Source organism: Ruditapes philippinarum, unplaced genomic scaffold (assembly GCF_026571515.1).
Source record: "Ruditapes philippinarum isolate M1 unplaced genomic scaffold, ASM2657151v2 ctg2627_1_1_1_1, whole genome shotgun sequence".
Classification (NCBI taxonomy): domain Eukaryota; kingdom Metazoa; phylum Mollusca; class Bivalvia; order Venerida; family Veneridae; genus Ruditapes; species Ruditapes philippinarum.
The window spans coordinates 1-10,842 of record NW_026864954.1 but is presented as its reverse complement, the minus strand read 5'-3'; the positions used below and the strand labels follow the sequence as shown (position 1 = coordinate 10,842).

At 29.5% G+C, this 10,842-nt stretch overlaps 1 protein-coding gene across 1 annotated transcript; it reads left to right on the top strand.

Annotated features, from left to right (window-relative positions):
• Positions 1–8,292: 8,292 nt before the first annotated feature.
• Positions 8,293–10,816, top strand: LOC132727391 (carbohydrate sulfotransferase 6-like). Its single transcript, XM_060712848.1, has 4 exons — positions 8,293–8,482; positions 8,770–8,865; positions 9,182–9,303; positions 9,818–10,816. The coding sequence occupies exons 1-4, from the start codon at positions 8,337–8,339 to the stop codon at positions 10,510–10,512; spliced, it is 1,059 nt and encodes a 352-aa protein (XP_060568831.1). The 5' UTR covers positions 8,293–8,336; the 3' UTR covers positions 10,513–10,816.
• The last annotated feature ends 26 nt before the right edge of the window (positions 10,817–10,842 follow it).

Below are 10,842 nucleotides of genomic sequence, written 5' to 3'. Positions count from 1 at the left end.
AAAAATATAATTTTTGCTTTTATCATTATAAACTGTGAACATTAGAAGTTTACTAATAACAACAGTTGAGAAATAAACAAAATCAGCAGAAATGAGAATATGGTTATTCGTGAAACAGCAACAGCAGAAAATAAAACACGCAAAAGTGTTTATTATAAATTCATTATTTTCCAAGCAGTAAATTGTGCTTAAATGGTTGAGATGGTTTGTGATGTTTCAACAATTCAATGTAAGTTTATTATCGAAAGAAATATGTGCAATAATTTATCTAAACAACTTTTGTTTGAAACCGACTAAAGGGAAACGTCTATACACTATGTGCATGTGGCGTGCCGATTTTATTCCCGTCTGCTAAATTATGCAGCGGTTAAGTTGCGTTGTTCTGGGAACATATATCTTAAATAAACATTTATATTGATATTATATTTATATAGTTTCGTCTGATAAAAGTATGCATCATCGCTTCCGGTTATTTATTGCGTTTAATTGCCGTTATCCGCGTTCATTTTAATCGATTCAATTACATATTTACCTTGCAGCGTTCTGTAATTTATCTGTCATATGTTTAATGTAGAATTGTCGGACTCTCAATTTTTGAAACTTCAAAAATTAAAGCTTGAATAGATCAGTCTAAAGCGTCAGACTGTGGCCTGGCTTTCAATATACACGTGAAGAAACTAGAACAGATTCAAAAATGATATAATGCAACAGACGTCCAAAAGACTTCTTGTTACCGATTGTGCATTGAATACCCTTTTTCTAATTGTACTATTATTAGGAAAGGCGCATTTTAAGGAAACTTGATATCAATATATTTTTGATGTTGATATATTTTGAATGGATTATCTAATAAAATGAAACGTTCAATTGAAATAAAGTGAAATAAAACATTTTCAAAAAAAAGTTCAAAAAGGGGTTATTTGCTCATTCTTTTTCAATGAGCATGCAAGACATGATCGAACTTATTTTTGGAGAATGTAGAAATAGAAATACTGCATGTATCTGTTGTGTATGTAGAAACCGCTACGCTACACAATGTTCAGTTACTATTGGTAATTGATAATGAAAATGAATTTGAATCTGTAAGTCATAAAATTAGGATGCATGTCTTTCATTACAAAAATGATCGATTTCGACATGCCCGAATAAATATATTGGACAGTTCTATTAAAACATTAATAATTAATCAACTGTTTAAAAAGCATCATATTATGGTGTTGAAACCCAGACCTTTTTTGTTGATACTATAAGTCTTGTACAAATAAAAAAACATAAACCAGGTATTTTAGAAGAGTATAGAATCTCAATAAATTGACCAGGTGTTGTAGTTACAAACACTATGAAATGATACCTTGATAATTGATATGACCATATCAGAGTTGTGATCAAATTTGATTAAGTTTGAAAATGTAAAACATATTACATAGTTGTCAGAGTTGAGTCTATAATCCTAGTATACATGTGTTTATAAATGCTATAAAATTTCAATTAAGATATTGACCAATCAATTTTCTCTACTTTATGCAAGAAAAGAGTTTTTTTCGAGTACAATTTAATTAATTCAAATATTTCTTAAAAATGGCATACTTCCAGTTGATTTTCAGGAATTCTGGCATTCATCACCTATGCCACAAACAAGACATCTTTAAGGGTTCTTGAACTGTTCAACAGAAAGAGAAACATGTATTTACACTTTCTATTTCTAATTTGTTCTCGTGATTATGAGTAACAATTTGTTGTTGTAGCTCTTTTGAAGTTTATATAGAAAAAAGAAATAAAACATCTTTAGTATCTATTATATGATATTATTTGAAACATTTTCAAGTATGTTAGTTTCAATGTTCTTGAATAAGCAAGCCTGATTTATGTGGATATGTGATTAACCAATTTCGTAAGATCTTGAGTCATTTTTTTTCTGTGGCCTTTTCTAAAATATTTGAAAGCTTTGTTAAAAGAGGTTATGACCCTACTATTTCAAAACATACTGTATGCTTAGTGTTCAGTCCTTTTGTAATTGGACAATACGCTTTCCTATTTTGATGACTTCTGACGGAGCATGTGGAAGACTCTATGAAGGACAGTTCTTAATGTCCATTGGGACTGAATTAGCAATTTTAAATCAACAAATGGAACTCTTTTCACGCCAGGATGATTCTAAATCGTAAGCATACACCTTTACAAACAATATTTCTTTCAATATTTTTGTTAAAATTACATGTGATAATTATTGTACATTTGATAATTATTGTCGACTTCAACTGTAAAATATTTGCAAATAGATCTGTGATTGAATTGCATATACATGTAATTAATATATATGAATGCTAATTTGTCTCATGCCTTCCATGTCATGTTTGATTTTTACACATGAAATCTATTCTCTCCTAGAAAATACTATCTCATGTGAGCCAAAATGTAACGTCAGATTCATTACCTAAATGAATACCGGAATTCGACAATATTAAGCTACTGTAATATTTAACATGATAACTTGTCGAAGTCAGCCTTATGTATGTGAAATAGTTCCAATGATAATTGTTAATTGCCCCATATTATAAAGAGATATATCTTTTGTAAGAATAAAGTAGCAAAAATTACAATATTTTAAAATAAAACATAGCTATCATTGAGTTAAGATGATGAAATTGCTGAAAAGGAGGCTTTTCTATTTGCTATAGTTAATTGAAATAGAGATGATCCCAAAATATTTTAATACTTATGTTTAAAATATTTTGGAATCATATACTTATATCTAAAAAAGAACATTTCTTTCATTCTAAACTTTAAAATAGGAACACTAAAGCAACGTTTATTGAAGCATAAATAACCATAGTAAAAATAACACATTTTAAATATAAAACATAGCTTTTATTGATGTAAATTGATAAAAGTGCTAAATATGATAATTTTTCTCTTTTATATTTTGGTTTAGTTACATGTATTTGTTACTTAGAAAGCAAGTACAATTTGAGGATATTTTCATCAAAGAGTCTGTTAAAAAGCTTTAAAACATCGAAAATGCATGTTTATTTGCAGAATAACTTTAAAATAGATAAATACAGAATCCCTAAAGAAAGCCCAACACGGCAAAGTTGAAAATGTTGCAGGCTCGGTTTGATTGAGCCTGTTCATGGACGGTACTGGAAAGTACAGGTTACCGTCCACGCACCCTAGCACCGGCTTTAAATATTCATTTCTCTTATGATTATTGTACTTATTTTTATTTTATTCCTCTATTTGACATCGCACTTATCTATTTGTTAACACAGTACAAATACATATTGACTTAATTTTAGATCATATTACATTTAAACAACTGCTTTGAATTGTTCGGTGTTAGTTGAGTATATGAGACTGTATTGATAGGTAACCGATAGCCAGATCAATATAATGCTTATAGTTTTACTAAAAGCACTCGACAATTTTCTGATAGTCGATGCCCTGTAAATGAAAACAATTGGATATTAAAATAATGCCACTCGAGTAGGTAGACAGCTGCGATTAGTTAAGGAAGTCTGTTCTTTTATTCGATACCTTTTAAGTTGATAATCGATCAATAAGTATAGAAATCACTTTTGACGTACTTAATTTAAAATATTTATTTTACAATAGCAACAATAATTGTATTAAAAGCAATTTATATCTATCACTTTTATTCAAACTGCGTGTTTTACTTTATTTGAAGATATAGAAATTGAGAAATATTACATTTGAGGAAAATAATATTTTTTCTGCATACATGTTTGAAATTAGTGCAAAGGGAAATATTAATATCAGCAACTGAAATGAAAGCTCCTCGGAAATATATTGGAATATGTTATAGGCAATTAGAGCACTGATTGATTTGGTATATTATATAGCAAAATATTGTTTATCTTGCCAGAATGAAACTAGACTTTTGATGGAAGTATTCATAATGTTACTCATTTGAGCTGGATGCCTTAATCTTGTTTTTGTGGTTGCATTTTTGTAAGAGCCAAACTATTGAAACATTTTATCAAAACTGGCGACACGCACTTTAGTGGCGAGAATGAGGATCTTAAGGCAGTGTAGAGTTTCAAAGGTGATGGGTGTTTTCGTCCTGTTTGTATTATGTACTGGTATGTATTTTCTGTTATTTTATAATTTGATAATATATTGCAGACTGAAATTTATGAAACTTTTTTATGTTTCATTAAATGTTTGCGTTTTTGATAGAGACATTAGAAAAATGAGTCGTTAAAATAATCACTACCGTAAAGAAATTAACTGTTATAGAAATAAACCCCCTCCAAAATAAACCCCAAAAAACCATTAAAAAACAACAACAACAACAAAAAGAACAAAAAATAACAACAACCACAACAGAATGACGATTATCTTGGTGTTGATAATTTTCAGTGTGACGAAATGATTGCATTTGCCTACTTTTTGGTTTGTTTCAGATAAGGCTCGAATTGAAAATGATATACTATAGGAATTATAAACTGATATTACATACATTCATAGGAACATTATAAACTTCATATACGAGTGTATAAACATTTTTTTATCTACATCAAATCATCGTTAATTATGATTATACATTAACATTAAGCTACAATTTTCTACCATTAATATTATACCTTCACACTGGTTTTGTACATATGTAAACACATTATATTTGTTTTGGGCTTATGGCTGATGAGTAAAAAAAGATATTTGATATGGTATTGCATATGAAACATAATTATTATAGTCCTTTCATTTAAATGCTTGCCTTCTGTAAGTTTTGTGTTAATTATTATAAACTGTGACATAGATATTTTAAAAAGAATAAGTTTACCTAAATCCACAGTTGAGAAATTAAAAAATGAATGAGGATATGGTATTCTTTTGAAACAGCAACATCAGAAAATAAAACACGCAAATTAATTATAAATTCACTACTAACCAAGCAGTTAATTGTACTTGAATTGATTTTTTCTATTGAAGTGGTAAGAGATGTTTCAGCAATTCAATAAATTCAGTTTATTATCGAAAAAAAAAATATGTGCAATAATTTATTTAAAACATTTTTGTTTGAAATAATAGAAGTAGCACCGATATACGGGATTTTTCTATATGACCTTCTATTAACAAAGTGCGTGTGGCCTGTCGATTTTATTCCCTTCTACTAAATAATGCAGCGGTTTCCTGTACGCATATTGGTCTCGTTGTTCTTGGAATATATATACATACATGTTGAATATGTCGTCTGAAAAATGTATGCATCATTGCTTCCGGTTTTTAATTGCTTTTAATTTCATTTATTTCCGCTCATTTTAATCGATTCATTTACATCATCTATCTATTAACTATTATCCTGCTGCCTTGTGTAATTGATTTGTCATGTTTATATGTAAAAATTTCCAAAGAGATCAGTAGAATAGTGGCAGACTGTGGCCCGGCTATCAACTACTTATTTGACCGCTTTATATATATGTATGTATATACATGTATGTATAAATGCAAAAAAATGATATAAAACAACAGCGTTTCATTACCGATTTTGCATTGAATAAATTCTTAGGTTCTAGTAGAACTATTTTTTACCCGAGTTTATTTTACCCGAGTAATGACGTTTTTTTGATGTTCAAAGTAGTGTTTTTGTGTTGTTGTTACAACATATGCTAAAATAAATATTAAATGTTAAGAAAAATGTAATAATAATTTTCAGAGCAATGTTAAAAATGGTATAATTTGCCCATGATGTATTCAGTGAACATGCATTACAATTCCGAAATGTAGAAATACATAATGTATGTGAAGAAATACATCAGGTATGTGAAGAAATACATCAGGTATGTGAATTGGATGGAAAAAACCCAAAAAAATCGGGAAAAGGAGAAATCCTAATGATCCCGAAGTACCAGAAAAAAATAATAACAGTGAAGTGAAAGACGGGGCTGTCAAACGGCGCTTGAAAACAACAAAGACAACAGCAGGACAGCAACAGCAACAAAAACACCACATCAAAACAACAACAACAACAACAAAAGAGCAAAAAAACCAAAACACACACACACACACACACCCGCACACACACACACACACACACACACGCGCGCGCGCGCACACACAAACAACACAAAGAGAACAACAAAAAAAACAACAAAAAACAAACAAAACAAACAAAACAGCAACAACAATAGCAAAACCCAACTGCTGCACAATTTCCAGTTGATAATTGATATATATATTAAGTCATCTGTTTTTCCGAGCATCATTTTATTTTGTTGAAACCGAGACTTTTGTTTTGTTGATACAATAAGGCTTGTAGACACAAATAAATAAAGCAGGTGTTTTCGAAGAGTTTAGAATTATCATTCAAATGACCAGGTGTTGCAGTAACAAACACTTTAAAAAGATACATTGAAACTTGATTTGACCGTATTAGAACTGTGATCAAGTTTTAAACTGCAAAACTATGTTTAGGTTTTTATTAAAAAAAGAAGAAAAAGAAATATTGTTGACGTCATGATTGGCTTTAGACGTCATTCTTAGCTGAGAATGTCAGACCATTTTTATTGTTATATTTATAAATGCAATAAAATTTTAATTCAAATATTGACCAATCAATTTTCTCTGCTTGATGCAAGACGATATGTTTTTCAATTTGTAAAAAACAAACACACGAAAAACAAACCAATATATCGGAATGATTTTTTATTTAGTCCATATTAAAATCGTCCTTATGATATTCTGTTTATATTAATGTATTGTTTGGACAAAACATTTTCATGTTTATCCTTGACTTTTATGAAAGACTGGGTGACATACTACCATTTGATATGTTTATTTTTTTTAATTTCAGGAATTATGGAATTCATCATCTATGCCACAAACAAGACAGCCTTAAGAGTTCTGGAACTGTTTTACAGAAAGAGAATACTGAATGGTAATTTCCACATTTAACAAGTTGTTGTTGATATATTCAACACAGAAGTTAAAACAAAGTTCAACACTTGAAAATTCATTTAATAGATGAAGAAATAAAAAGTCTTTGGTATCTATTAAATGACATAATTTAAATTTAAAACATTTGCAATCTTAGTTTAAATGTCCTTTAAACATTTAAATGGGTTTTGGCAGCAGTGTCACCACTATCATCCTAAAATTGGTGAACATTTCTGTAGCAGTGTAGGTTTTCTTAAATTGTTTTTCAGCTTGTTTTGTATGCCACTTAGATCATTGAATGAGGAAAATGGTTTTTAGACATTAAGTTTTCATACAGTGACAACATTAAAACAGGTGTCTGAAATGATATGCATCGGAAAAATTGCTTGGTTTTCATTGAAAGTAAATCTTTGTATAGCAAATCGCTTTTCAATGGCACATTTTAAGCGTTCTTGCGACGAATTACCAAAGCAATTGCATTCTGTTTTAAAATTCTATTTCTATCAAATGGTGAATGCTATTTGGCTGTTTTATGCTATTTGGCCCGGTCTCAAAATTGATTATAACTGATATTTATAGAAATTGCACAATCTTCGATCGTACAGAGGTATCAATAGGAAGGCTAGTTTTGTATACAAAAAATCTACCTTTTTACATATGAACTATGTACCTGAGCCTGATGAATGTTTCAAGTGAACGGAATATTGTATAAATTTACTGTATTTCTGTTATGAATTCTACAACGATGAGACTCAAATTAAAAATTAAATAAAAATTCAGTTTTGGAAATCTGAGTTTCCTTTTGTTTTAAAATATTGGTGGTTCAATAGAAAAATACATATATGCTATTGCACTTGTCATGAAAATGAATAATTATGCCTGTAATTAAATTGAATATGTTTGTATTGCTGGTAAACCTTTTTAAATTTGTTTGATTGTATTTATATATATAAACACTTATACACTTTCCGTTTTTGTATTTGATGCTTTATCAACACCTGTGCAATATGAAATTTGAAAATCTTTCTACGCCAGAGTGATTCTAAATTGCGAGCGTCGTATTCATACTCTTGTAGAGATAATATTTATTTGAATAGTTTTGTTGAAATCTACATGTGGTAATTATTGTGGACTTCAACTGAAAACCATTTGCCTAGACATTTGTGGTGGAATTGCATAAACTTACTATGTGTTTTCTAAATGGTCTCAAAGCCTTCCATTTCATAGTTGGTCTTTAGACAGAAAATCTTATCTTTCCTTGTAAATAATGTCCCGTAGAGTACAAGCTTTGTTTCTGTAGCATGTAGCATGTAGCTTGTATCATATATATTGAACTGATGTGTGTTTATTATATCCTAATACCCTTTTTATAATGTTCTCTTTTACTAGAAGGAGCCTTACGTTACTTACCAAAATATGACGTCATATTAAGCGCCTATATGAATAGCGGTTCCACATATACCGGAAGAATACTAGGTTTCCGTAAAGATGCATTTTATTTTTACGAACCATTATGGCGACTGACACTTTGGGGATATTACAGATCCAACTTTACTGTGTGTAGCACTCGAACAAACATGTGTAGGTATGGGTTATTTTATTACCATTTTTTTTTCAATTACAGTTATATGTACATTTATTAACACTATTTACTCTTTTGTACGGATTCATTTAGTTATGACTAAAATTTGACTATTTATAAAAATGTATTTTAAATTCATCGACATATAGATATACACTTATGATAAATACTTTTGATAAATACTTATGAACAATGCTTATCTGTGTATTTTATAACATTGAAAATATGTTTTTTGAAAGAAAATATACCTTTGTAAACATATTCAAAGGTGTAATGATTAATTTATACAGAGAAATCCCAAAAGACGAAATGAATCAAAACAAACCTATTGTTGGACGGTCCAAGAAAGGCCTCGATTTTCATTTGCTTCATGACAAAGATATCATGTAAGTTGTTTTTTTCCTTCGAAATATATGTAACCTTTTTGTGATCAGAATAAGTAAAAATAGTTTTATTGTGGAATTACAATTACAATTTAAGGTTGGTTTAAGCTATTCTTTTCGCAAATCCTTGATTTTCTTTATCAACAGTAACAATTTTATTATATGCATTCACTTATATAAATTCTTATTTTTTTTTGTAACTGCGGTTCAATCAAAGTGGCATTTTGATGAAGAACTCATGTCAAAGCTTTTTTGTACGACATAATAAAAATACCTTTTATATCCGGTTTCAATGTAATTACGTTCTTTAAATCCATAGCAACATGTCAGTAACTCCACTACAAGTCGCTCAAAGAATAATTCATCATCTCTTTAGATGTCGTCTGCTGCAGGTTCAAAATCTTATTCAGCCAGGAGTAACAGATGCTGTAAAATTTTCAGGTAGTTTTTTTTTATCATTGTATATTTAATTTATAAACCAGTACACTAATATTTTCAATAAAAACTCATTTTCTTTACAAAATATCGCCAGATCTGAATTTTATTCCGGTTATGATTTGCATGATACCGGCAAAATACTCCGTTAATGTTTACTTTTGAAACATCATTTGTAATTGTATATGGTATTAGTATAATAATTTACCTTGTATTATATAAAATTACATGTACATGTATATATTTTGAAATATTTTTTCTTTAATATCAGATACTGTATGTGTTACTTGTACACATATTCTTAATATCCTGTATAAATTAAATACAAGTTCATGTCTTTTATTAAATGTGCAAGACCAACCATAAAGTGAATTTCCTCAAATAAACTTCAACAAATTTTCATTATCAAATGTCATATATATAGATCCGCTGGCATTTATATAAATTAGCTTTGGAATTGTTTCTGTCAAAAGTTATGTTGACTATAAAAGATAACCTGTGTATTTTATCGTTGGTACAGGTCAAAGCTGGAATATTTATCGTTATTGTATCAGCAGAAATAAACCATTTGATCATTGTCTAGAAGTTTTGCAATCCTCAAATTGTCAACATGCCAAACACAGAGTGTCAAAAGTACTGAGACTATATCTTGGAGCATTAGAGGACATTCTTCGAGCATCTCCTAAACTTAAAGTAGTTCATCTTTTTCGGGACCCTAGAGCTATTATTCATTCTAGATTAGAGACCCATGGATATCCTCTTGAAAAGACGACGTCTCATAATGGTATAAAGAACAATGCAAAATCCTTGTGTAATAAGATGGAGACAGACCTTAGGGATGGCGAACGCTTAAAGAAAATGTTTCCGAACAGGTTTTGTTTCGTTCACTATGAAGATATTTACACAAAAGATGATTCTTTAATCGAATTGCATACTTTTCTTGGAATGTCAATAACTCGAGAAATCATACATAACGCTAGGGTGCATATGTCAAATTATGGAAGCAACAGAAAACGGTCTGCTAGATCGGAAAGGAATAGAAATAATGCATTTTGGTGGAGAAAATATTTAAGTTGGGACACAATAAAATTAATTGATTCTGAATGTTCCATTATATATTCAGAACTTGGATATCCAATCATAATGGACAAAGAGGACAAAGAGAATTTCAACAAATCGTTTGTGTTACAGAATCTCCAATTTTCAATGACATAATTAAAGGCTGGTTGGTTAGTTGAAAAGTTGTATTTGTACTTGACTGCTAAATTAGTAGCTTATTTAAACATATTTAGCCGTCGCAAAACTATATAAGTGTATGTGCAATTTAAACGTAAATTTATAACCTAGCCAAAATGACCATCGCATAAATAAATTCTCTTTTGTTATATACATATATTTGTATTATAATATACACTTAACAAATCTTATAAGTGTGCATGCATAAATGGTCTCATAGGTGTATCAATATTTGCCCGATCATGCTGAAATTTTCAATAAATACAGAAAAGAGACAGGCTATTATTTTTATTTGTTTTCTTTTATCAT